General features: G+C 45.7%; 4 protein-coding genes across 4 annotated transcripts; 2 read left to right on the top strand and 2 right to left on the bottom strand.

Moving 5' to 3' along the window:
* Positions 1 to 512: 512 nt before the first annotated feature.
* GPS1 (G protein pathway suppressor 1) lies at positions 513 to 10,107 on the bottom strand. The gene is made up of 14 exons (XM_057380436.1): positions 10,025 to 10,107; positions 7,477 to 7,569; positions 6,976 to 7,157; positions 6,025 to 6,189; positions 5,708 to 5,843; positions 5,480 to 5,557; positions 5,114 to 5,174; positions 4,631 to 4,716; positions 3,924 to 4,018; positions 2,693 to 2,798; positions 2,264 to 2,344; positions 1,999 to 2,136; positions 1,674 to 1,808; positions 513 to 929 (listed from the first exon to the last, which is right to left on the bottom strand). The coding sequence occupies exons 1-14, from the start codon at positions 10,055 to 10,057 to the stop codon at positions 855 to 857; spliced, it is 1,464 nt and encodes a 487-aa protein (XP_057236419.1). The 5' UTR covers positions 10,058 to 10,107; the 3' UTR covers positions 513 to 854.
* Positions 10,108 to 10,125: 18 nt separating this feature from the next.
* RFNG (RFNG O-fucosylpeptide 3-beta-N-acetylglucosaminyltransferase) lies at positions 10,126 to 15,842 on the top strand. The gene is given in 9 exon segments (XM_057380437.1): positions 10,126 to 10,493; positions 10,495 to 10,678; positions 11,498 to 11,546; positions 12,044 to 12,146; positions 12,528 to 12,681; positions 13,693 to 13,781; positions 13,872 to 14,037; positions 15,343 to 15,428; positions 15,641 to 15,842. Coding segments are annotated over 9 exon segments (1,062 nt in total). The 5' UTR covers positions 10,126 to 10,329; the 3' UTR covers positions 15,708 to 15,842.
* Positions 15,843 to 18,197: 2,355 nt separating this feature from the next.
* DCXR (dicarbonyl and L-xylulose reductase) lies at positions 18,198 to 22,053 on the top strand. The gene is given in 9 exon segments (XM_057380438.1): positions 18,198 to 18,501; positions 18,503 to 18,657; positions 18,727 to 18,824; positions 18,943 to 19,097; positions 20,375 to 20,417; positions 20,729 to 20,828; positions 20,974 to 21,038; positions 21,131 to 21,248; positions 21,718 to 22,053. Coding segments are annotated over 9 exon segments (1,020 nt in total). The 5' UTR covers positions 18,198 to 18,319; the 3' UTR covers positions 21,822 to 22,053.
* RAC3 (Rac family small GTPase 3) lies at positions 22,003 to 27,419 on the bottom strand. Its single transcript, XM_057380442.1, has 6 exons — positions 27,267 to 27,419; positions 24,946 to 25,017; positions 24,557 to 24,674; positions 23,854 to 23,916; positions 23,211 to 23,370; positions 22,003 to 23,100 (listed from the first exon to the last, which is right to left on the bottom strand). Exons 1-6 carry the CDS (start codon positions 27,299 to 27,301, stop codon positions 22,970 to 22,972), a joined length of 579 nt encoding a protein of 192 aa, XP_057236425.1. The 5' UTR covers positions 27,302 to 27,419; the 3' UTR covers positions 22,003 to 22,969.
* Between the last annotated feature and the right edge of the window lie 107 nt (positions 27,420 to 27,526).

Raw genomic sequence — 27,526 nt, 5'->3', positions numbered from 1 at the left:
TCTTTTCATGCCTCCACAAGATTTGAGTCGTGTTTTATGGCATTTATCCATTCTACCCAAAACCAACGGTTGCATATGTGGGGAAACCATGACACACTATGGCAATAAGACTGGACAAGCAGCAATATTTGCATGAAGTAGAGATTTACTGCTATGATAACACTGGGCCCCAAATCCAGGTCACACACAAGTGGGAAACACATCAGGAAATAGTTCTTTGAAAACAGAGACCAGAGAGAGAGAGAAAGAACCTGGCTTCAGGCAAACATAAAACCCTAAAACAAAGGCCGGTGACTGAATGCACGGAAGCAATGCCATGTTTTCTGGTGCAGGTGAATTCTCCCAAGAGTTGCTCAAAGGAAATCTTCTCTGCCATCAGAACTCTAGCTCCATAATTGAGAACAATGCACTTGTAAGTTTATTTGGAAAACAGAAAGCTCAGCATTGCTCAAAACCAAGGCAATACTTCCAGGCCAGCAAAACTCATCTTACATCATGCCTGTCCATTCAACTAACTATCTTTGCTGCTTTGAAACAAGAAAACTAATAGCAGCTGAAAAACAACTCAGCATCTGTATGAATAACCCGACAGCTCTTTATGGAGTGGTGGAGGGAGAATGAAGGAAGGATTTTTGACCAAAACTGAAATGATGACCCATTACAGGGATGCTGTTTTTAAAAATAATTTCTTTTCAAGGAGAATTGAAGTTAATGGAATATTTATATTATCCACCACCAGCCCTGACTCTCTCAATGTGAGCAAGAAGTGAGGGAGAAGGGGACAGTTCGTGAAGCTCAGCAGTTAGTGGGTGAGACACTGGGTACACGTTTCTTTTGATGATGCATGAAATTTTTCACATGTTGGTGCTCATTCTGGATTGGCTGTTAGCTGGAGTGAGCTCCCCTTGGCTACCTTCCCTCGGAGGAGACTGCAACAAGACCAAATTACATCCTAGTTAGTGATGTGCAAATATTCTGTGGCCTGAGAGACAAAATGAAGCACAGGTGAAGCACAGCAGGATGGCAGCAGCAGGAGAGCAATACCCCCAGGTTTATAAATAACAATGGCTTTGTGTTTACAACTTCTACCGCTCAGGAAACCTTTTCCTAACCAGTTCAAACCAGAACTTCTTAAGCCACTCTTTTTTATTATGTACAAGGTGCTGTTGGCTCCAGAGATTGAATACTATCTGGCATTTAGTAATCACAGGGATTAATATAGTACAGAAATTAACACATTCTGTGCAGGCAGCCTATCCTCCCTAAAGGCATCCTCTCCAAACTGCAAAACAGAAGGAACTCTCCTAACAATTAATGCATTTTTTAATTCCTCAGCTGAAAAAATTACTTCAAACAGTCTTTATTGATAAGGTAAAAGATGTGACTATCAAAGATTGGATCTAAGGAATTATTCAGAATTAACCCAACCATATAAACTTCAAAGGATATTCTGACTTGTACAAGCGGGTTAATGTATTGATGTATTGGCTACAAACACCTGTTCCTTATATATTTAGTATTTACTATCGTAAGAATTTGTCCAGTTGTGAACACAATAGATTCATTCCCATCCAGAATGTCCAATTCATCAACTTTTACAGTTTTAGTTAAAAAAAACCCCCAAACTAAAACCTTACCACTACCTTTATAGTCCCTGTTTAACACGTCCATACCTTGACATGGATCTGGTTGCGCAGGACTGCGGCTCGCAGGATCATCGCTTTGGCACGGCGCTGAAACTCTTTGCCCATTAGTAAAGACTTCTCAAAAGTTGTGCTGCGCTGATCTACATCTCGAGCATAAAGAATCTGGAACCAATACAGAGAACTGTACACAAGAGCTGGAGCCAGGTTCCACAGCAGGAAGCCTTCTTTGCTCACCCCTACTGTACACAGCAGGCCCAACAGATGAACACAGCTTTCAAGTGTCTCAGGAATGGCCAGTTTCTAATCTTAGTAAACCTGTTCAGTCTACAATCCATGGCTGAAATGCACTCACCTTACTGTGAGAGTCTATCCTGGCATTGATCAGTCCCTCCAGGATAAGCTGAGTGAGTTCATCTTCCAGAGCAGCCACTGTGGTGTTAAAAGCAGTGGCCATCTTGCGCATGTCCGCTGACACGTAGGGGCTGAAGTACTATAAGAAGAAAAGATTCAGCTGCCAAAGGGCACTCTCCAACCTCTGAGAAACTAGGAGAAAAGCAATTGCAAAGAGATGGCCAATCTCCCTGTTCATCTACCTCTGGGATAACAGGAACCATTACCTGGATAAGGGCACGATTTCGTATCTGGGTATAGAGTGTCCTGACATGAGGTGCAAGGTACATATCTAGCAGCAGGTTGTCCTGTGCAGAACAATAAACCACATCAGAAGCTGACAAGCAATCTGGAAAAAGATATTATTCCTGTGTTCTGAAACATTCATGTGTATATACTTAAACCTTAAGAATACTGCACCACAGCAAGACAATACAATAAACCAATAATGAATAAAAGAATTAGCGATATTGGAAAACATTTATAATTTCTCTCTACCAATAAAGTACTCACAATTTCCATGCACCACATCAGAAGTCAGAAGACACAGAAGAGCTGAACACTTTGTATCTACTTTTGACAATCGCTGCTTCTCGCAAAAGGCTAAACAAAGGGAACATTTAGGGTCTGCTCTGCACTGCTCTCCTGTAACTCACCTTCATTTCATCTAGCATCTTCAGGCATGAAGCATATTTAGATTCATAAAATTTGAAGATGATGTCACGAACCTGTGGCTCCAGCTCCAAAAACAATTTGAAGGAGCTACAGACAGAGACGGGAGTGATCAGACATAGGAACCCACCATTTCAACACTCCATAACCCCATAACTTAAAGTCACAAGGTTAAAAGCTCTCACTGTCATTTGAAGATTCTAAAAATTTAATCTCTAACAAACAAACCAGACACCCCATTTTCAGCAGGGCTGGGAGACTGGAACACCGAGAGATAGAGCACAGCATCAGAGCTGTGAGGAAAGAAGACAGAAGACTTTTGACAAACCAAGTAGTATAAGTATTTGTTCATACAAAACAAAATAATGAATGCCAATATGACAAAATCAGGATACATCACCAGAAAACACAGGCCAGATCTGCACTTGCACTGCAGTCTGTGCTGGCCAGCTTTGCATCCCCTTTTAAAGCACAGTCTTCATTAAGTACAGCATGCCATAGGCAGGTCAAGCATGCCACTATCTCAGAGAAACAACCCCCTGTGAGTGTGGTAAATCTTAGGAATGCACACTCTTTCTTAGCACACGTTCAATTCTCCATCACAGATTTTTGAACCTCGGCATCTCACCCTAGGTATCAGCCCATAAAAAAAAGGTAAAAACCTCTTTCCACAGCAATTTAAAATTACTGCTTCTGAACACCCAGCTGATGTACACCCAGGAATTCGGTATCATTGCAATTCAATTTATGACACACAAATATCCACTTTTTTCCAAAGACTGTAATTCTATTAACCTTCTATGTCATCGTTAGATTACTCCAAGGTGCAGTAATAATTACTAAATTGTTTTAACGATTAACATACACCAGGACAAGGGGCAATGTGAAGGCAAATTATCTTGATAGCTACCTTTGACAGAGGGCTGTGTCCCTTGTTTTAATATCTGATATGGACAACCAATAGAGACACAATGGGCTATGCAAGATGCTGGATCTAACCTCGGTTGGAAACTTACACTAAGAAAATTTCAGCTGTGATTAACTACTGTGTTTTAGACAGTGAAACACCACTTAACACTAAAGTCAATCTAAGGCTTAGTGATTTTTCTCTCCTGTATGAGAAAGCTATTATTCTGCCAGAACCCACTCTCCACCGAAGTCCCGTGTTCCAAAAGGTGTCCAGTACTTTCAAACACCACTCAAAGCATCACTCACCTACTGGAGATAACATTTCGTTGCAGTTCCTGACGGTCAAACGTAGCAAGGGCACAGAGCCCACCATACACAGCCACATTGCTGGGAGATAACAGCTACAGAGACAGGAACAGAGAAAGAGCTGTCACTGACTACCAAAATGGCATAAGGTTGGCATTAACTCTTCTACCCCAGGCCTTTCTTTCATACAGTGACAAGATTAGTCCTTGTCAAATGCAGCGCCACTCAGCTTGCTCTCACCCAGTGTGTCGGGCCACAGGGCCTGAGCAGTAACACAGCTAAGAGAGCAGACACCAATTCCAAGAGTTTTTTGATTGAGCAACACAAAAGTATAAATTTCACATGTAACTTCCATGTGATCTAGAGTAGAACATTTAGAGAAGCCAAGAACAGAGATGTTTTGAAAACAACATAAAACAGCAACAAAATTTAAAAAACCAAACCAAATTAAAAAACCCACAAAAACACACACACATACCAAAACACATACACACACACACAAACCTTCACCCAAAAAAATCCACATCAAGAAAACAAACAAGCAAAAAAAAAAAACCCCAATAAAAAGAACCCATCAACAGAGTTCACAGCACCATCAAACTATACAGGAATGCTGCAAGAACAACTACAGTATCTGAATTCTAAAACCCAATACTTAGAACTACATCCCCTCCAAAACATGCACACAGCTACCTCTTGGTTCTCACCTCAGGAAAATCACAGTGATCAAAGGATGCCAACAAGAAGCACTTTGCTGCCTGTTTGTACTTCCGGGCAGCTAGCTCGGCCAAGCCTAGGAACCGGAAAAGTTAGTTCTTTTTTATATGATAGCATAAAAATCATGAAAAACTGAAAAAGGGAGGAGGAGAGGCCTCCACATGGTTGCTAGTGTCTTCACTGCTGAAGTAAAACAAGATCCTCAGAGTCTATCAAGCATCCTTTGAGCTACATTAATTCACAAAGGTATCCTTGATGAAGAAACTCAGGAACAAGAAAGAGATGGCAAAAACCAGCCAGCAATTCTATCTCACCAACTTCAATAAATAGAGCAGGCCTGGTGCAGAAATACAAAGTCTGTCAAATACAAGAGAAAAAATAAACCAAGCACACACTGTTGCCCAAGAGCCCTATGGACAGCTAACAGGTAGAAAGACAGGCAAATCATAGAGAAAGCTGAAGGATTCACTCACCTGCAGCACATTTCAGTTTGGTGAGAATTGCTTGTGTCTGGCTATCTCTTTCTCCTCTTTGCTAAAGCATAAAACAAAGCAGTACTGAGCAAGCAGTATGAAAGCTATTTTGCTTACAACTGTCCCCAAGATATTTCATCCTGATAATTGATTTGTAAATCTCAATGGCAAGATAATTTAATCTTATTTATCTTGGGAAATATGGCAAAACTAACAATGGCAAGTATCCGTTTTTACCAGGAGTCAGATTTTGTACACATATATCATAGGAGGAATCATAAAGGTTAAAAGGAAGAAATCACTTCACAAATTTTGGAAACAGAAAACAAAGGGAAAACTCATGCAAGTTAAAGAGCAAGAGCTTACTTCTGCAATTTCTGGTGTAGATTCAGCCTTGCTTACATAGCTCAGAACATGAGACCAGTTCTGGAGGTATACACTGACCTGCAGAGAGCCAAAAACAATGTGGGCATGGAAAAAAGGCATTCCTTAGATAAACCGCATCATCATTGACACAAGAGCAAAGTATACAGGGGGAACTTTGCAGCAGGTATCACAAAGACACCAGGTATCATTTCCTGCAAATCTTCCTACCTTGATAACATTGAGACACATGTTGATCACATGTTTAGCACTGGTGCAGTAGTCACGGGCTCGTGAGTAACACTTGAGAGCATTGCTGAGGTCTCCACAGTCCAGGTAATGATCACCTAAGTCATCATGGCCTCTCCTGGCGGACAGGAATTAAAACATCAATGAACTGGATGCTCAGAAAGGGACAAAGTCAGTTTGTTCTAAACAAGTAACTCAACACACTGACCTAAGGCACTGAATGCAGTTGATATCCCGTGTTAAGTGAACGGAGGAGCAAAATGCTCTTCCTTGCTCCAGCAGAGCCTTCTGCATCTCACCTGATACTCTCCTTGATGGAGTTTCCTTTGTAATTTTTCAGATCTGTATCAAGTTTCTCCAGCTTAAGAAGAGCTTTTTTGCGTGTAGCTTCAACCCATGCTGTGTCAAGAGGAGGGGGTTCAATTCCACTATCAGGGACAGCATCAGGTGTATTTTGCAGTTCTCTGAAAGGAAAGTATTTGAATGGGGCTGTTAGACTGCAGACATTTCAAAACAGAGATCTGCTAAGTGCCTGGCACTGTTACCTTAACAAACACTACAGCATTCACAAAACAGACCAAAGAGAAAATAAGGGTACTGAAAAAAAAAAAAAAACCCAAAAAAACATATAGCTAAAATCTCCAGTACAAGCAGTAACATAAACATCACAGATGTCTGCAAATACTTCACAAAATTATCCTAATGATTTTAGGATGAACATACTGGCACACACATGGTTAACAACTCCTGGTACAAAACAGACAAGAAATCATCAAATAAACATAGCAAAAATAATGCAAACATGGGAAGTGAGATATCATAGGCTATCCCTGACAGCAAACCTGTTGTGGCTGGGAGAGGCGGGGGAAGAAAGTAAAAAGCAAACCAAAACAAGGTAAAGTTAGATTAAGCTTTAACTTATGAAAACAAAAGCATCAAGAAGGCATCTCCATTATCTACCTACAGAAAAACAAGTATATTCATTAATATTTGAGGCAGTTGCAAGGACTTAATTCACCTCAATATCTACCTACAGCTTTTTAAAGCAGACAGATTTCAGAACAAGATAACATCTTCTGTGCTTTATCTTTTAAAAAAGCATGAACACCCATTTAACCGCTATTAAATTCTAAGGGCAAAGACAATTTGCATAAGATACATGCTGGTATTATATGCAAAGTCCTCCACTGTGGCACATCAGTCTTAACTCGGCCAGGAAAGGTCCCTAGGTTCCCATGACCTCTTAGTACCTTGTGGCCTCAGACAGCTTTCTGTGGATTTCTTCATACACGTCAACATTGAAAGTTCTCTGGACAAATGACAGAGCCATCTTGAGAGCTTCCACCCGCAGCTGTGGGCAGTGATCAGCAATGAACTGCAGCCGCTCGATTCGCATCAGCCCACTGTAGCTGGATGCATACTGCTCCAAATCCTGCCAAGAAAACCTGGCCTCAGAAGGTGAAAATGGACACACTAAATCAGGCTACTGCACTGGTTTTCCTGCAGACCTGACCCCCTCAAGGAGGGCAATAAGACTCAGCAAAATAAAAAATCAGTAAGACTAGTCCCTAATCCATATCTCCTTTCTTCAAACACTAGCAATTTTCTCAGAAATATGCAGTACATTACAATTTACCCTTTTAAAATTTCAGTTGTGATGTTTTAAGTTTTTTCAGAAGGGATTTTTTCAAAATTCTGAAAGGAAGAGACCATACTCAAGAAATGTGCCCACAACCCTCAGCAGCACATACCAGTGTGGGGTTCTCCACCACATAATTGATATCAGGTGAATTTTGCTGATCTTCTTGTGGATCTACGTCAATCTGCATGGGTTCCACTGCACCCTAAAATGGCAAAACAAGGTCAAAAGTAGCTTATTACATTTAAGCAGGAAACAACCATCTGATTCAATCTTGCTTAAATACATGCTAAATTTTAAAAATGAAAATGCACTCCTCAGTCTTTTGATAAGCTTAGGATTTTTCTCTAGCAACACGATTAGTCAGCATGACAGTCTAATGCAAACATCAGCATAACTCAGCATTCACACAAAGCACTTTATTTGGTCTGGTAAATTATCAAGCAAAAAAGTGAAGAGTCAATAAATCTGATTCTACAAAGTATCTGAGGTATGCATTCCAATTCTCTTCCTTGAGCAAGTGTTGCTGTTAACAGCTCAAGAAGTTTCAAAAGGAGAAACATACCAAAAAACTCATCACAATCTTTCAAAATTGCTTTAATGTTTAAAATTAGTATTTTTGGGCAAAAAAAGGAAAAAACTGTTACAATTTTAAAAACATAAAAATACCATAAAGAACAGAATGTGGAATGGCAATTTCAGAATTTCCAACAAACAGCAAGGAACAATTTGTCTGCACTGCAGAGATCTGCCGTCAATTGAACTATCCTACTGTAAGTTTAAGTCCCACTGCTTAGATAGAGCCTCTTTTGCAGAAACAACAGAATTTTATTCTCCCAGTATATCCTGCACTGCTTAAAGGATGTACTAAGATCTAAGGACTCACACCAGTGCAGTGACTTCAGCACAGCTGTCACAGCCTCTCCATGCATGCCAAGTAAGACTGGTCTGCTATCCCATCCCACAAATTAAACTGGTCTGCTAGCACAAAATTCTTTGCCTCCTCCTAGTCGAATTATGCTGAACATTCCTCCTAGAAATTACCTATTTAAATTTAAGAAAATTTAGCTGAATGCCTACTCACAGAATGCTGATTTTGCACACATATTATATAAACAACACTTGATTTGGTGTAAATTGCACAAGTGGATTTCACAAAAGACATAAATGCCAACCACCTTGCCCCCACCAATATCAAATTATTTCCGTATTTTTCTTGATTTTACTGTCTCTTAAGAAATCAAGGATGTGGGGGGGGGGGAGTTGACCGGATTGATGGTTTGTTTGGTTGGGGTTTTCTCTGAGAAGGAACAGGGCAGGCCCAGATTTCCTATCTCTAAAAGTTCACAAAGAATCACGGAATAAACTAGGTTGGAAAAGACGTTTGAGATCATCGAGTCCAACCTGTAACCTAACATTACCTTATCAGCTAAACCTACACTCACCCACAGTCTGGGGATCTTATTCTTTCACAAACTGGTACATACATATCTCAACACTGATGTGAACTCTCCCAAAATCTGAAGTGAAATGAAGCATATATAAGTTAATTTCCTCGTTTAATAACCCTTCCATGAAGAAAAGGGAAGCAGGATGCAGAGGTAAGTTTGACTGCCAAGATGACCCCTCAGAAAAACTGCACACAATCAGGTAATTTACCATATGCTAAGACCACCATTTTTTTCCATTTTATCAACCTTATATCTTCTCTTATATCACAAACACTAAGTGCCAAGGTTAGTTGGTTCAGGCTGTGTTTGACTACCATAGTAAAAACTCAATTACAGACTGCTTAGAAAACATGACAAAGCTAACTGCAATTCCAGGTGGCGAAGCAGAACAATTTGTGTCTTGCTACACTGGGAGGCTGCACTTTGCATTTCTCTCTTAACTCCCAGCCAAAGAAACACACAAGTGGGCTGGAAGTACCAATAAGACATGCAAACTCAAACATTTTCGAGCTCTTTATTTTGGAAGGAAGATGCAAAACTACTCACAAAGSAAATAACATAACCACCACTCGCCAAGATTTCCTAAGCCCCAACGGATACCCTGTTGAGGGTACCTCATCAGATCTCGCACAAGCAGATAAACTGGTGACTGTACTCAGSAGAAAGAGGTGTGACCTATCGCTGAGGCGGGTGCAGTACAGATCTGTCGCTGATGAAGTGACAGTGAGCTGAGTGCGTGCCCTGACACAAAACTTGCTACTACTAAAACTAGCAAAGGATAGCCTTCGCAGGTACCTAGTGCTACGGACCCACTCCCCTGCACTGGAGACTCCCAGTTCCTCTTCATCAGCCATCTGACCGTCCCTCCGCGATTGCTGCAGCCCTGCCTACAGCCGTACAGCGCGGCAAGAGAGCCCGGGCACACCGCCGCGGTGCCGAGTGCCACGGGTGCCGGAGGATGCTCGCTGAGCGTCGCTGCTCGCCAACGGCGGCGGAAGCGATAGAGACAGACCCGAGGACGGGCGAGCGAGGGCCCAGGGCCAGCCGAGAGCCGCTCCCTTCCCGGGAAGCCCAAGGAAAAGGCCGCACCGCGTCCCCGGAGGCCGCGGTCGAGCCGCGGTGCCAGACCCCGCGTGGGAGGGCTGCGGAGCGCGGCGGAGCGCGGCCAGAGCCGGGGGCCCGGGCGGACGGGACGCAGCCACCTCGTACCTGCAAGTTAAAGACCTGGACGGGCAGCGGCATCCTCCCCTCACAGCGCCGCTTCCGGCCGCCCGCCCCTGCGSCTCCGCTTCCGCTTCCTCTTCCGGGCTGCGCGTGGCGCTGCTCCGCGCCCCACAGGTGAGGCCCTTAAAGGGGCCGCGGCCCCCTCGGCCCCGCCCGGCCCCGCGGAGATCCCCGGGCGCTCCCTCCGCGGGGCCGCCGCCACCTCCCGCCGCCACCTCCCGCCGCCACCTCCCGCCGCGCGGGGCCATGAGGCGGCCGCGTCCTGAGGCGGGGGCCCGCGGGGCTGCAGCATGAACGGCCCTTGCCTGGGGCTGCGCAGGGCCGGGCTCCTGCTGTCCCTGGGCGTCGCCGCCCTGCTGCTGCTGCTGCTGCCGCGGGGGCAGCGCCCCGCCGTGCCCCGCCCGCCGCCCGCCGCCGGGCCCAGCGCCGGCCCCCGGGGCGGGGAGCGGCAGCCGCGGCCGAGGCCTCACGGGCAGCCCGCAGCCGGCGCGGAGGAGCCGCCTCGGAGCTGCCGGCGGCTCGGCCAGGGAGAGCCTGGAGCTGAAGGACATTTTTATTGCGGTGAAGACCACGAGGAAGTATCATAAGAGCCGGCTGGACTTGCTCCTCCAAACCTGGATCTCCCAGGCGAGGGGACAGGTGAGGCTTCGCCAGCGGGCAGGGACAGGCAGCCGGGAGCCTCGGCCCCGCGTTCTCCAGGGCAGCCGCCGCATCCTCTCACTGAGGTTTTTCTTACTTGTGTTAAAAGCGGCTTTCCTTGTAAGACTGTGGAAGGTCGTCTTATATAAACGGTTCGTCTGAACATGCTTCCAAAAGAGTTCGTTGCTGATTAAGCCAGTTACCTGCAATATGAGATTGGTGGTCCAAGCAGACCTAGTCTGCTGATATTTGTATGACTCTGGAAAGTTCTACATGGTTATGAAAGATTCCTAGTGATCATGCATGTAAGCCGGTATTTTGGACTATTAAGTAGTTCAGCCACGTAGGTTTCTCTGTAGAACATAAAATTTGTTCCCTGGTTGTGGAATTTCAGTCCGTTGAAGTATATTAGTGGGATTTTGTCCAGCAGTCGCAACAAGACAGTGTTAACCACTTGCCACTTCCCACCCTGACTTGCATTGTTTTTTCTTAACCTGCTTGACAGCTGTGGATGATTCCTAGCCAGAGAGAGGTGCCACTGCCAAAAAAGACCAAAGTCGTTTCTGTCTGGAAATCAGTTATCCTGAGAAAAGGAGGGTAAAATTCAGGCTGCTTTATTGAAATGGCAGTCTTCTCTGTGTTGTAATAAAGAAATGTAACAAAATAAGGCAGGGGTTGAAGTTGCTGAGAGTCTCTCCCGTTCCAGTGGATACTGTGAAACAAGCTAACAAAACATTCCAAATACAGACTGCAATTGAGCAAGTTTAAAATTAGCTTCTGAAGTTCTCAAATGTAGACACACCATTTTTGTTTCCACAGACGTTTATATTCACGGACTGGGAGGATCGAGAGCTACGTCTGAAAGCAGGTGAGCTGTGTAGCAGCACAGGTGCATACTGTCTGTTATAACTGAGTTTGGTTTCTTTCATACTTTCTGTAGAAGTCCTTATTTCATGCTGTACAAGCCGTTAGGGAAGTTAAGATGGAGAAAATTTCTCCCTACTTCACCTGGACAAGATGTCTGCAACTTGCAGATTACTGGGTTCACCTTTGCACTCCCTTTCTTCTTGTTAGTAAGCTTATGTGGTCCAAAGTTATAGTAGATACTTCCTTTGCATGCATCTCATGACACTATGTATACACCCTCACTTGTTTTTAATGCACTCACACAATTTTATGATCTCTGCAGCTTGCATACCAGATCGATAATCTGTGACCCCTGCCTGTCCTGCAGTTTATTCTCCATGTATGCACCATGTGCACCTCAGATGTGCAGTATTAGTGCCAAATGTGCACTTCTTTTGTAGTCTTTTCTGGACTACACATGCTTCTCAAACCTGAAAGGGCTGATGTTTTTCCTTCCAGGGGATCATATGATCAACACCAACTGTTCCGCTGTCCATACCCGGCAAGCCCTCTGCTGCAAGATGTCTGTGGAATATGATAAATTCCTGGAATCTGGGCAAAAGTAAGTGAAACACATTGTTCTGATTCACTTTGTTTCTTCCACTTCTGTGCTCACAGGAAACTGGAGTAACTGTCTCTGTTCCAGTAAGGAATCTGACATTAGCTAAAACATAGGAATGAATGCAGAAAAGGGAGCACAGCATGAAGCAGTGTTTACAAACAACCATCAAAGGTGGAAAGGTGCAAAAGATTATAATCTAGAGGGGTTGTTAATAGCAGCCTCTTTACACACTTTGCATCTGTGGGTGCTTTCAGCTTTCGTATTCTGTAATTTGGGACAATGAGAAATACTTTCTGCTCCCAAGTCTGAAAGACTAAGACTCAGTTCCAAACCTGTAACTCATGTCTTTGTCTCTAACCTCTTGCTTTTTTTTGTTTGAAGATGGTTTTGCCATGTGGATGATGACAACTATGTGAACCCTCGGACTCTCCTGCATCTCTTGTCTGCCTTCTCACACAGCCAGGATGTCTATGTGGGGCGACCGAGTCTGGACCATCCCATTGAAGCAGCTGACCATGTCCAAAGTGATGGATCAGTAAGCAAACTTTACAGTTTGTGTGAGAGACATTCTGACCTTCTAAATCTTTAAAACCCTGACAATTCATACGATTCTCCCAAGTGATGTAATCTGCAAGATATGAACCTGGTGATGATAATTTTCAAAGGCAGAGTGCTAGGTTAAATGAACCTTCACTCTGATGTTGTATGCGTATGTATGCACAATGGAGATTGTGTCCATTGGATGGCTGGCTGTTCCTTTACTCATGTATGTTATGATTTCCCTCACACTGAGCTTAGTAGGGCCTCCCCACCCTGACTCTTCCTTTAGTGGCTTTGAAAGCAGTGGTCCTTGTTTTAGGGCTTGGGAATTCAGGTGGGAGTTCAAGGGGGGTTTTATTTGTTTTGAGTGCAGTGTCATACACACTGTCATCATCTTAAACCAACCTCAGATGGGTGACAAAAGCTTTCTGGATACATGAAGCATTTCCAATATAAATGGTTACTAGGCTTCCAAGAACCGGAAGCAAACATATCTCAATCACAAGATAAATGTGCTAAGGAAAAAGTCCTGACCAGGTCACCCACACTGGCAGGTCTAAAGATGCAACATGTCCACCAGCTAGAAAGTCAGTTATATAAGGAAGACTCTGCACAACAAAATAGTCTTTTTGGACACGGAGCCAAGTGTATAATGGACCATTTTTGATATCCTCAGTAACACTGAGCTGGCTGTTGCCCTTGACTAAAATAAATGGGGCAGATGGAATTGGGTAGAAGTGGGACTATCATTTTCATTTCATGTGTGCCACCTCCATTATGCTAATTTGATGGTTCAGCTGCCATCTGTTTCAAGATAGCTGCTCTCAGATGAAACTGTCTGCACTTTCAGCAGCCTAAACAAATAGGGATTCATGTGTAGCCTTGTTCTGACTCAGGTGTAGTATGTGCTGCTCAATAGAACCTCAAGTTTCCTTCCCTGCCCAGTCAAATGGAAAAAGCTGATTATCAGTAACTACTATATGTTTTTTTTCTTTTCACTGTTCAGAAGACAACCGTGAAATTCTGGTTTGCCACAGGTGGAGCTGGGTTTTGTATCAGCCGAGGTCTTGCCCTGAAGATGAGTCCCTGGGCCAGGTAAGCACTGTTCCTAGCTGAACTCCATCAATACATGTTTGGGAGGCTTTAAAAAATACTWCTTCTTGTCTCCTATGTTCTCTGTCACAGCCTGGGCAATTTCATCAGTACTGCAGAAAGGGTGCGTCTTCCTGATGACTGCACGATTGGCTACATCATCGAAGGGCTGCTGGAGGTAAAGCTGCTGCACAGCCCTTTGTTCCATTCCCACCTGGAAAATCTGCAGAGACTACAAGGCGAGTCTGTGCTGCAGCAGGTAGGACTATGCCTCATGTCCTGTTCTTATAGTTACACCTCAGTCTGATCAGAAAGAATACTCTGCATAGACTTAGCACTGTTCAGCAAAGAAGGATATCTACATACTCAGAGCTGTGACGTGCTCAATTCCTTCATTTAGGTAAAAAGCATACTTTCACCCTAGCCAGCTAGCTCATATAGCTGTCCCCTCCTGTGGGGACACATTCTGCTACATGAAGCCTAAAAAGGGTGTTTCCCATATCCTTCTAAACCCTGACTTTTTGCAAGTAACAGTAGCAGCATGTGTAGAAGTTTGCTAAATAGTCTTCCTGATTTTGCCTAATAAAATTTCAGTCTTAATTTATGCTGTTCAAAAAGGCAGCTATTACAAGTACTTCTTCAATAGCTAAGATATAATTAAATGTTGGATCATTTTTAAGAATAATTCATCTGAATCTCAAGAAACTTAGTGTTGCTTCAGAAAAATCGTTTCTTAATTGCTGAGATACATTTTACCTCCCGGGCAGCAGATGGAGCCACGAGGCCATCCAGCAGCGTTGCCTGCATCACACTGCTTGTCACCCTAAGAAAACAGGAGTGTGGTTTTGACCCTGCATATCGTGTGGTTATACTTTTCTGGAAATTGTATTAGGCAGGAGAAATATGCACTTGGGGCCAAATTCCATCATGACGTCATCTTCATGTTAGTGAATTAGACTGTGGGCTGAATACTTTGTTTTACTGGTGATTACTGGCTCCATGAGATGATGACAGCAAACCCAAAACACAGGAAATGTACAATTAGAAAGAAAACATAAATCTTTCTTGTGTCTGACACTAGAAAATTCTTAATGCAGTGCTTGTGTGGAAGAACAGCACTGATTTGGGGCTCCAAAGATCTAAATTTTATTCCAGATTTGTCAYGACAATCCTTTGCATGCCATTTAACATGCAAATATTTCTATTTTCCCCCTTGCAAAAACATTGCTATTGCAGGCTTCAGGCAATGTCTAGTTAGGGTGAACATATGTTATTTAGTGAACGTAGAGACAGTAGCAGGATTAATGTCCTTACGAAGTTTACAGTTGGAACTCATCTTGTCCTTCAGGGCAATGCAACTTTCAGATCTTCTCTGTATTCTCCCACATTGTCCTTAGTGCCTTTCAGTGCTGACATTGCTTATGTCACAACTAACTGCTGTCCTCCAAATGTGATCCATGTTCAGGTTAGACAGCATCGACAGAGACTTTCGTGGTACCTGCTCTGTCCACTCTGGTTTTCCGCATTGCTGTTACAAATTCTGAATACTTACTTGTTTTTACAGGTAACCCTGAGTTATGGGGACCCTGAGAACAAACACAATGTGGTGAGTGTGGGAGGAGTGTTTGGCCTTCAGCAAGATCCAACCCGGTAAGTGTCCACTTCCAAAACAAGATCTGAGTGGTGATCTGAGAGGTGATCAGACCCACTAATGAGGTTATTTTCTTGTATCAGCTCTTGTCACTGTGTCAAAAGCAGGTAGACCCACCCTCTGCTCCATCAGACTGCTGCATATTCAATGCTAATATGTTCCATGTATGGAGAATTCCAATCTAATACTCTTTTTTTTTTTTTTTTAATAGATTTAAATCTGTCCATTGTCTGCTTTATCCGGACACTATTTGGTGCCCTGCTAAGAAGATGTCATAATTCTTGACCAGCCACTGACACCTGTGTCTTAGCTAGTTTGCATAAGGCAGGAATTTTTTTGTGGTTTTATTCTTTTTCTGGGAGACAACCAGTGGTGTCTACAAAGGAGGTGAATAGACTGTATTTTAAAAGGCAGTAAGGTGTGGTTTGTTCAGCTGCAGCCTGGGACATTCCAAGAAGAATCTTTGTTCTTTTGTCTAGTGGCTCTTCATAAGATGACCACAGTCCTGTGTGTATAAGTCACTTTACACTTTCTTATCTGATGTCACATGAATCTGTGCTTGGGCACATCTGAGACATGCAGTACTGAGAGTGAGACTGTTCCTGCTCCCTTGGTGGTTTTTAGAAGCCACTGTTTTGATGGTGGAGTGCTAGAGCAGACTGTAGACCCCAAGATGATAAAAGAGGGGAATTTTTCACTCATCTTTCTTGGGAACGGAATTATTTAAGAACTTTTGTGGCCTGCCAGATTAAAACTTCAGTGGGCCAGAACCAGAAATCCTGGAATCACTATGGTAAACAAGGCTGAAAGCCTTTATCCTGGGAAAACCCTGTGTTGAGGGTAAGCTTACTCAGGACTGGATAAGTTGCTTACAATACACATCCATGTGTACCTCCTGTGGACGTAATTGTCAGACCTGCCTYAGGTGCCAACTGAGTTGCAGTGGTTGATGATTATGATTTATTCCCTTGATAGTTGATATTGAGGAGATAGTTGTCTGACAAGATTGTAATTGTTTCTCCCAGTTTGCCCTAGCTGGTCTCATGAGCCAGAGAAGCTTGTGCTGGCAAAACATGCCCTGTTTCTGAAGCTGTCTGAGGGGGGAAGAATGCTAGATAGTTGAAATGCACAGAGGAGGGGTTTGATGGTATCATCTGAGGACCTTTAACTGTATGACCACAGTCACTCCACCTTCTTCAGAGAATCTTTTAATTACCATAAAGTCGAGATCAATGTTTTTACTCCCTAATGCTTCAATATAGTTCATGCACTTACTAAAAGGAGACTACCCATACACACAAGCAGGAGTTCAGTGCTCTAGCAGTATCATTTGCTGCTGCTTTTTGAAGAAAATAAAACAGTTTTGAAAGTGGAAAGAATGGGGTTCCATATGTTTACTTTTCCGTTAGCCCAGCCTTTGGCCATGTGCAAACCCCTACCTGACCTGAAGAATACCATAAAAAAGTAACTTTGCAAAACCACTGTTTACTCTTACAAACTCTAAAAAAACACCTTGCTGGTTTAGTGATAAGAGAGTGTGAGGCCAAATTAAGAGAATAATAKAATGCCATTGTATGATCTGGAACTGTAATTACTGGCTTGATTGTGGACCTAGCAGAAATTTCAGGTTCTAAACAGCTGTGCTCAGCTGTACTGTGGGCTTCAGCTAGTTACTTAAATTCTTGGTACAAATGCCTGTAGTGTATTCAAGTATGCCACTTAGCACAGGTGTCAGCCTCCTGAAGTGTACTGTGTTTCCTGCATTCTGTTTTTTAACACAAACCTTTCAGCATTTACCTTGGTACATTGTCCTCTTTGCATGATTTTAAGTAGTTCCACTGAAGAGCAAACAAGCAGACTTACTTGTTACAATACTGCAGCTCATTCTTGTATTTCTGCTATCATACATCCTAAGGTGACTGTGAGGTATGGCAATAAGAATTGGCTGCAGGGAATTGGCACAAGGCCCAGCTCGCACACTGGCTGTTCCATAAAGGGCTGTCAGTGTTGCAGGTGTGCCTGTCACAGAAAACAAATGAGGATTTGTGGAATAGGAAGTTCTACCTCTATTAGATCTTCTGCTGACTAGAACTGAGGCATCCTGTGGTTCAATGATTTGTTATTAATAGCTCTGGAGATTCCAAGTATCCATATAATTTTTTAAAAAACACTTGTTAGGTTCTTGGTTTTAACCTCCTGTAGTAGAAAACCGATGAAGTAGAAACTTCATGAGCTCATGAGGTGATTTTGTCTTCAAGCACTGATTCTGAGTTCTTCTGTTGGAACTTTTCTTCCCCTTCTACAGGAAGCAGTCTCTTGTAAGGTGGCACAGACAGCATGGATTGGGCAGCAATTATGGCAAACTGCAGTTAAAAAATTACAACACAATATACTGATGGCAGCAAAACTAAGCGGTAGAAGTTCACAATGTGGTCACTGGTCACACTTGGTGTGCCAAAGAGGCAGTGCCCTCAAAGCTGGGAGGTTGTTTATGGAACTTAAAAAGGACYGTATTCTCCTGCAGGGCAATGGGAAACTGTTCAGCATGTTCAGGCTCACTCCAAGGTTTCTTATGTTGAGAATAGAGTAAGCTGCATGGATCTATCAGGATGCAGCTTTTTAATCAAACTACCTTTTCATACATAAAGTGATTCTATAAAATAAATATTTAATTATGTTGAAGGCTGTGTTTTGTCATGTTTCTTCACATGTGCCTTATATAAAAAGTGRACCATAAACGCTCTAATCCAGAAGACTACATCCTACTGTCCAGTTCATGTGATGCCAATGGCCAAAAAGCAAGTGAGCTCGATGACGTGGGTGTGCAGAAGAACAAATATGGATAAGAATCCTTGCAGATGCTGATTAACAAAGTCAAAGAATTGAGATAATGAGGATGTTAAATGTCATTTTTATTAGCAACTTCGAGGAGGCAGAGTTGGCATGTCTTTTTAATCAGCTCAAAAAAAGCCTGGTTTTCTGTGTTCGCTTAAATCATACTTCAGTGAAGAGTGAGAGCCAGGAAACTTGTGTGCCTGTCTCTTGCTGGATGAACCTGGAGACGACTTCTGTGAGATACGGGAAGCGTCCGGACAGATCGCGCTGCTCGCCCGGCCCCACCGGGCCCCGCCTCGGCCTCGGGCCCGCCCCGGCCACAGTCCGAGCGGAACATGGAGCGGCAGCTCGGCTTCCGCGGCCGGCGGGTCCTGGTGACCGGAGCCGGCAAAGGTGAGCGCAGGCGGAGGGCCGGGCGGGCGGGGGTCGGGCCGGGGCGCGTCTGACGCCGTCTCCCCGCAGGGATCGGTCGCGCCGTGGCCGCGGCGTTGAGCGGGGCCGGGGCCCGCGTCACCGCGCTCAGCCGAACGGCGGCAGATCTGGAGAGCCTCARGCGGGAGGTACCGCAGCCCCGCGCTCTTCCCCCCCAGCCCTCGAGCCCCCCGTCCCCGATAATCCCGCACCGAGCCCCCGGGCTCCCTCCCCGCCTCCCACCCACGGCGGCCGCCCTCGCCGCAGTGCCCGGGCATCGAGCCCCTGTGCCTGGACCTGGCCGACTGGGACGCTGTGGAGGCGGCGCTGGGCGCGGCGGGGCCCTTCGAGCTGCTGGTGAACAACGCGGCGGTGGCGGAGCTGCAGCCGTTCCTGGAGGTGACGCGCTCGGCGCTGCAGCGGTGAGTGCCCCTCCCCGGCTCCGCACGGGCGGCTCCGCACGGAGCTCTGGGCTCTGCTCTGGGCTCTGCTCTGGGCTCTGCTCTGGGCTCTGCTCTGGGCTCTGCTCTGGGCTCTGCTCTGGGCTCTGCTCTGCCAGCCAGGGCGGCACAAAGCTGGCAACGGCAAAAACGGCAACAGAGCTTTCCAGAAAAGGATGTCATTAGAGGGGAAGCAGCTGATGTGAACAAAGACAGCAGATGGTTCATAGACACCAGACAGGCTGACCGGACACTTTCAGCAATGCCCGGTGTTGGTCCATTGTTACTGCTTATGTCCTTTTTCTTTACTGTTTTTTCATTCTTTACATCATCACCTTTCACCCATTAAACAACAAAAGGAAACCAAGCACTGGCTCTTACATCCATTTCTAAGTTGCCAGAACCTGCAGTGTCACCTCCAGAGTGGTGGGGTGCACCTGCCATCCTACTGGCATGGGAGGAAGAGTGCCTTTGCTGCTCGTCAAGGTCAAAGTTTCCAGACTAGTTCCACCTTGGTTAAACTGAAAGGTCGTTGTCGCTAAGACAATTCAGAAATAGAAAAGACAAAGCCAGGTAAGGAAACATAAAACAGTCACGGTGGGGAATTAAATTTGCTTACTATAACACAACAACCTTTTTATCTGAGAAGTTCCATAGTTTGGTTGTGATTAAGCTTTAGGATACAGGCTATGTTGAGTCCATGTCCTGAGAAAATGGGTCATGCTTTGTCCCTATGTTAAAAATGGCTGCTGAGAATCTATAATAAAGGTTTGTGACTAGAACATTATATGTATGGATTCTACTAAGATCATTCTGCAGAACTGGCAGGTGGAAGCCTAAGGAAGCACAATGTGGCAAGCAGAACAAAAGCTGTCTCTACCCATCTTAGAGCAGCTTTGCTTTATAAAGCTGTGTGAAGGGTTTGCTTGACCAGTCATCTGCCCTGGCTGAGGCCCAGGGCTCACTGTTTAAACTTTTACAGATGAATTCCATTAGGCTGCTGAAGAGCAAAGTCCTGTGAGAGATGTGCCTGATGCATGCCTGCACCTTCCCACTAGGCTTGTAGCCAATGGACAGTTTGTTGCTGAGAGCACACCTGGCCATTCTGGCTCGCGCGACAATTTGGTCTTTCTGTTCATGTTCTAGAGCATCACCAGTGTTTCCAAGAGACCACCAGCACCTGTCCTCTGCTGCCTCCCAAAAGAGTTCTCTGGGCTGGGCTACAACTACTCTCTAACTGAAATTTGATTTATTTGTAGGTCTCTTGATGTGAATTTTGGGGCTGTGCTTCATGTTTCCCAGGTGAGGAGGAATTGTCACTGCAGCTGCCTCGATGCACAGCAGTGATTAAACTGTACAGAGCTGGGATGTGTCCACTGTGGGGGCTAAAGGGACTGCAGTCCAAAGTCAGCCTGACAACCTACCTGTTTAACCCCTTCACACTCTGGCCTTGACTCTCGTACAAGCAGGAGGCAGTGAGGACATGCCTCCTCCAGATGTTTTTGCTCTTTGGGCTACCATAATAGCCCAGCGAGATTCCTATGGAGTGAAATGACTTCTCTTATTAGGAATCTGGCATTCCTTTTTTTTTTTCCTCTCCTCCCCCCTCCCAGATAGTTGCTCGGCAGATGATTGCACAGGGGGTGCCAGGGGCTATTGTGAACGTCTCCAGCCAGGCGTCGCAGCGTGCGCTGAGAGATCATGCTGTTTACTGTAAGTATGTGCAGCTTTAGCAGTGCCCCTCTCATTTTCAACCACAATCACCAAGCTGGTGCCAGTTTTGGGCAGTGAAATACCCATGTGCTCCAGACTAGGTGTGATGCAGTTAAATAGCTCCGGTTCCTCCTTTCACTTAAAGGTTCCACAAAAAGTGCTTTGGATATGCTGAGCAAGGTAATGGCAATGGAACTGGGACCACACAAGGTACGAATCCGTGAGAGAAAAGTGCAAAAGCTGAGCCTGAGCATTTCCTCCCACAGCACTTGGGTTAGATTGTTTGTTGCTCCTGGTCCCAGATTAGGGTGAACACTGTGAATCCCACCGTCGTTATGACTGACATGGGGAGAATTAACTGGAGTGACCCTCAGAAATCTGCTGCCATGATTAATCGGATTCCTCTGGGAAAATTTGCAGGTCAGTGATGTAGGTCTGTTCCCAGGCTGGGCGCTTGTGTTTTTTCTCCAAGTCTTCCTTCTCACTGACATCACAGCCAGAAGTACTTTGCTGATATTTGGGCAAAGTCACCACTTACAGCATGCCTTCTGGCTGAGTTCTTGAAGCATTTGATCAGGACAGGGTGAGACTCAACCCTCCTCTCCCTTCTTCTACCGCGTCCTCATCTTGGGACAAGTGAAATGAACTTACTCTATTGATCATAAACCTGACTGGGTGTTTGCTGTGAACTAAGCACCATTTGATCACAAGGACACTTTGATGTCCAGCTGGTCTCAGCCACACTGTCCTGAACATTTAATCAAACACAGTTTGAAGGCAGAAACACTCTCCTGCTCTAATTACCTGTAGAGGGCAAAGCCAGGCATTTTTAGATGCTTGTTTTTCTGGCGTGATTTGAGGTGGGCATCAGATTTCTCTGTGATTGCAGAGGTGGATGATGTGGTGAACAGCATTCTCTTCCTGCTGAGTGACCAGAGTGCTATGACAACTGGCAGCTCCCTGATGGTTGATGGGGGCTTTCTTGTCTCCTAAGATGACACCTGCATTTCACACCTGGCTTCAATTTGCATACAAGTACTGCATAGATGTAAACTGGATAGAAAACAATGATACAGACCTCTTGCTGGAGGGGCAGAATGACTGAAGCCTTGTATTGGAAATGAGGCAGAAATTCACCTTTGCACGGCTGCTATATAATAAAGTTCACATACGCTGTAATGGAGAATGTTTATTGCACCAAATAAGGTTTTATCTTGTCACTCTACATGATGATTAGAAATTGGACCTTTCTTCCAACCCTGTTCCCCCCACAACCCTTCAGAAGCTCTCCCTGTTCCATCCAAATCCACAGAGTTCTGTCTGCATTTTCAGTGGGAAGGGAAAGAAGGTAGCAGACTCCTCATTGCTTCCTTTGCTGTCTTCAGTAGAAAAAAACAAAATAGAGGCAAGAACCCCAGCCCTGCTCTGCAGAGACTGGATTTTGGGGGGGAGGCCCTGCTAAAGACTGATGGGGGGGAGCAGCATCATGCTGTCCTAGGGTGTGCACACACAAAAAGGCAAATGCATTGATTGCACAGAGCTGTTTCACTCACAGAGTTTGGCTAGTACCCAGTAAAGCATCTAATCATTAGTTCTTCAGCTTCTCATTTACTTTGACCCCTTCAGTGCTGGTTATGATTTTTTAACAGTCTCAGGCACATTCTGCTAGAGCACCAGTTTGTTAACGGTTAGCCAGAGCCGGCTGGGCAAGGAGACCCTACCACCCTCCCAGCTATTCTTGTCTTTCAGCAGCATTGAAATCAGCTCCTTTCCCACTCCCACCAGGATCTTCACCACCTGTTTCACCTGCCAGTTGAAAACAGGTTGTTTCCAGGACAGGACAGATGTCTCAGCCCTTTCCGCTTGGAGTTCAGGAGAGCCAAAGCAGCCTGTTGCCCGAAAGAGCTACCTTGCCTTCCCCGCTGTACCTCCCCTGGGGACTTTACAGTCCCCAGCTGGTCTCCTGCCCCCACTGCCCCTTCACATCAACACTGACGTTAAATCAAAGAGACATTTAAAAAACACTGACTTCGTACATGATGAAGGGCCCTACGCATCCCAGCCCCCTTCAGAAACACCCAGCTTAATATGCAATTGTCAGAGGATGACAGCATGCTGAGCCAACTCCTAGGCCACAGCCCTCAAAACATGGTACACTTTTTGCCAGGCTTCTTCACAGGCGGTGGGCAGAGCACAGCCCGGATGGCTTCATCAAACACGGTCTTCAAGCCCCGCTGTGTCAGGGCAGAGCATTCGAGATACTTTACCGACCCTGGGGAAAGAGAGCTCCAGCTCAAGCACTCCAGTTCTACCACCATACACTGTCCCTCACCCACTCACAAAGTCCAGTGCCAATGAGATCTGCCAGCGTAAGAGACTCACCGATCTCCCGAGCCATAGCCAAACCTTGGGGATAGGTGATGGGGGCCAGTTTCTTATCGCGTAACCTCTCGATGGTGTCCTTATCATCCCTCAAGTCCAGCTTGGTGCCCACCAGGATAATAGGTGTATTTGGGCAATGGTGTCGGACCTCAGGGTACCACTGAAACAGAAGCATAGTAAGAAAAGTAGTTCTATGGGTGGCCAAGACCACGAGGATACATTCCTACTGTTAGGAGTGAGAGGTTTATGACTGACATGGTGGTAACACCCCAACAGGGTACTGATGTGTACAGTTTTGAATATGCTTTACAAGAAGAGACTGGTGCAGGTGTAATAACGAAGGTACCAAGACACAGAACCATGACACACATTGCCAGCCAACACTGCACACAGTGCTTCCCTTAACTGCATTTTAGCTTCTAGGACATCCCTTATCTTAAAATGCAGATTCAAAAAGGCAATAACTTAGCCAAAGAAATAATGAATAAAAAGCAGGCCACACCTAAAACCTGCAGACTATGATCTTCCCTCACCAAAACATTACTGCTTGAAGTTTTGGCCTTGTAAGTGTGGTGCTGGGTGGGGCAGGGAGTCTCACTGGTTCTTCCCTTCTACTATTTTACCCAGGAGAAGAATACTTTACCTTAGCTCTGACATTCTCAAAGGAGGCTGGACTCACAAGGGAGAAGCAGATCAAGAAAACATCCTGTGCAGAAACAAGAAGGTCAGATGTGCAGAAAGTAACAGCTAAAGAGAGTGGAGAGAGAGAGCCTGAGAAAGGACAACCTCCTGCCACAAGCAAGGACTGCTGTGGCTTTAAGAAATTCTTCTCCATTGAGGGTGTTGAACTAAGAGAAGGAAGGAATGAACCTTGAGTATCAAGACGATTACATCTTCTTTCACAATGCTGGGCTCTGCACATTAGGAGCCTGAGGCCTCAAACATCTTAACAGCTAAGGGCTTCACCAGCAGCACAACTGCTTAAGAACTGCTAAATCCAGAAACACTCCTAGTATAGCCCAAAGGGGAACTGTCCTGCCAAAGGAGAATGAGCTGGAACTGGAATGAGCCAGGGAAAGAGCTTTGCTGCACAGCAGCCCTACAGCATTCCTTTCACCTGAGCTGCTCTGGGGCACCCATAACTCTTCAAAGACCATTACAAAGCAGAGATTAGAATAGTACAATCTCTTAGTAGAATATCAGCTATGATATTCTTTAAAAAACAGCATTACTGGTGCACTGGCAGGAACTCAGACTTTTCTCAAAGGAAAGGAAATGCCTGTCCTTGGGAACCTCCCTGACTCTCAGAGGGAGCAGTTACAAGCCAGTCCAAGCCCAGCACTCACCGTCTGTGGATAGGAAAGAGGCCGCAGTCGGTCATAGTCCTCTTGTCCTGCTGTATCCCAGAGGCCCAGGTTCACTGGCTTTCCATCTACCATCACATTTGCAGAATAGTTATCAAACCTGCCAAGGAGGAGACCCCATCAGTGACAATTTTGTGGTGATCTTCACATCTCTATAAGAAATTCAAAGAGGCAGTGAATCAGGAAAGGATACTGCAGCACAGTTCCAGTGGGGACAATCTGCCTTCCTCACACACACAGCCACAGCATCATCCTCACCTGTGAAGTTCACCGACTGATTTCATCAGCCACTTCCTCACCTACCAACCAACTTTCACACACACACATGCAAACAGATCAAAAAGCAACTGAAGCCCGAGGCTGTTACTCACACGGTGGGAATGTATTCTCCAGGAAAGGCATTTGTGGTGTAACTAATCAGCAAGCAGGTCTTTCCTACAGCTCTGCAGAGGGTTAAGAGWGACAAACATAAAAAAGGGTACAGTATTAGGCACTAGGGCAGTAAAACTCACCCTTTCCCCACCCAAAACACAAGGTTAGGTAAAAAGTTACCATGTGAGAAAACAATCTGTAGCAGACTGAATTCCCTTGTTGTCACGGAACCGGCCTGAACTCAAAACGTGCACCTTGCCTGAGCACTTAGTGACCCTGCTCTCTCCTACTACTTTTCCCTACCTATTCAGCCCTCAGCAAGACATCAGGCAAAATATAGTTGTTCCATGATCCAAGAGAGGGCACAAATTAGGGTTGTGTGTTGGGCTCAGTAGATGCATAGTAATTTAGCAAAATGGATAAACAGTGAGGTTAAAAAACATGCAACAATGCAGAACTCGGTGAGCTCCTCAGATACAGGAATTCAGTACCAATAAATACAAAGGGGAAAATATAAGTGTCTGTAAAAAAATGGACTCTAAAATTGACCACTGTCACTGTGGGAAAAGTTTAGTAAAGAAGGATGAAAATACCAGCACAGGACTTTGCTGAAGGTTGGTAGGATTGGTCAGCCCAGCAGTGGCAGCTGGCAGGGGCCTGGCCAGGCCTGGCTGGCAATAGCATAAGCACATAGTCTTTAACTATTCCTGTAGATGTCCAAATGGAACGCTTCGTTTTAAGAACAGAGGAGTACCAGAAGTGTAAGCAACCTCTTTATTACTTGAGAAAGTTGTGAACTGCAGACAAACTTCCAGAAAAAGATGGTGAGTGCCAAGGAAACTGGCTGTGAGGTGCCTGGGTGAAGCTGAATAGCTAGCAAAACTGGGTATTCCCTACTCAATTCTGCAACCAAACTGACATTAGGAAATATATCATAAGAGAGGAAGAGACTCCAAGTTGACAGTCCCCTGCCCGCACCAGGATGACAGAAAGCAAAGAGCGAACCACTATTACTTCTCCTTTGGATCAGGTCCCCTTGGTCAGAGAAGAGTGAAGTTTTGCAAGGAACCACTATGCTGACTGGTCCAACTTTTCCTCACGAACTTGACTTCTCTCCCACCAAACAGCAAAGCTAGTAATTCACCAAAAAAAAAAAAAAAAAAAGTATCTATGTGTTTCCAATTTCATTTAGTCTGCAGTATTCATTTGGTCTTAAAGCAAAACACAAGACAGCAAACCTTCAGCTAAAGTCCATTTGCAATATCCCATGTTCTCAGTGACTCCTCTCCCCTCTGCAGTAAGGCTGTGTGTTTAGGTGGCTGGCTTTCTCCTACTCCCTTCTTTAGCCCCCACAGGCTGGAATCTGGAAAGCCTCACCACAAATGTTTATTTGAGGGGGGGCATGCATGAGAAAGGGTAAGTCTAGTGCCTGCCTAAGACCAGTTCACATTTACATTTGAGTATCTCAGCTCTGTGCTTGCTGTGGTGACCAGAAAAGTAAACTGGAATTGTGAAGAAAAATATGTAGGATGAGCTAGGAAAATTACAAAGCACCGTAAAATTAGCGTACACCTGCATCTTCCAGGCAGATGTGTTCACAGAAAAAGGCATTTAAGAAGAGCCTAAAGAGTAAAAAGGGTGACTAGGAGCACACGGTGAAATCAGAAACAGCAACACATTTCACCTCAGAACCATCAACAAAAGGACATGAGACTTGATGTTCACAAGATTTTCGGGAGGACTGTCATGAATCAAGCACGTGCAAGGAAAAATAGCGAAATACCGCACCTACATAAAACAAGGCGAGAGACGTAAAACCCAAGAGAAGCCTGTCTGCTACCCAGGGAGCCCCCAAGTTCATGGAACAAGAGCGGGGCAGGCTCGCAAGGGCCGCGGCAAGGCCCTCATCTCATCTCATCTCATCTCATCTCATCTCATCTCATCTCATCTCATCTCATCTCATCTCATCTCATCTCATCTCATCTCATCTCCTGCCGGGACACGACGGCGCCTCGACCCCCCGGCCCCGCTGCCGCCGCCCCAGCAGAGGCAGGCCCGCGCTCTCCCCGCCGGAGCGAGCCCTCCCGCCGGCACAGCGAGCTCCCCGCCGGCACAGCGAGCTCCCCGCCGGCACAGCGAGCCCTCCCGCCGGCACAGCGAGCCCTCCCGCCGGCACAGCGTCTCTCCCGGGCCGCCGGCCAGGGCCAGCCCTCCCTCCCTCCCTGCTCGCCAGGGCGCCGCCGGGCCGGGCCCGTTGGGTGCGGCGCTGCGCTGCGCTGAGGGGCCGGGGCGCGGCCAGGGCGGCCCCGCCCGCACTCACCCGTCGCCCACCACCACACACTTGATCGCCTGCATCTGCCCGCGATGGCGGCCCCGCGACTGCGCCGCAGTGACCGCCCGCGGCCTGGGGCGGGGCCGAGCCGAGCCGAGCCGAGCCGAGCCGAGCGGAACGGAGCCGAGCCGAGCCGAGCCGAGCCGAGCCGAGCCGAGCCGAGCCGCGCCGCTCTAGTCTGATCCGCTTTAATCCGACCCGAAACGTTCTGATCCGATCCGAGTCGCTCTGAATCCCATCGAGCCGAG

This window comes from Malurus melanocephalus, unplaced genomic scaffold (assembly GCF_030028575.1).
Source record: "Malurus melanocephalus ecotype Western Australia unplaced genomic scaffold, MMel_1.1 scaffold_453, whole genome shotgun sequence".
NCBI classification, from domain to species: domain Eukaryota; kingdom Metazoa; phylum Chordata; class Aves; order Passeriformes; family Maluridae; genus Malurus; species Malurus melanocephalus.
Note: the sequence above shows the minus strand (reverse complement) of the source record. Positions and strands in the feature narration are given on the sequence as shown.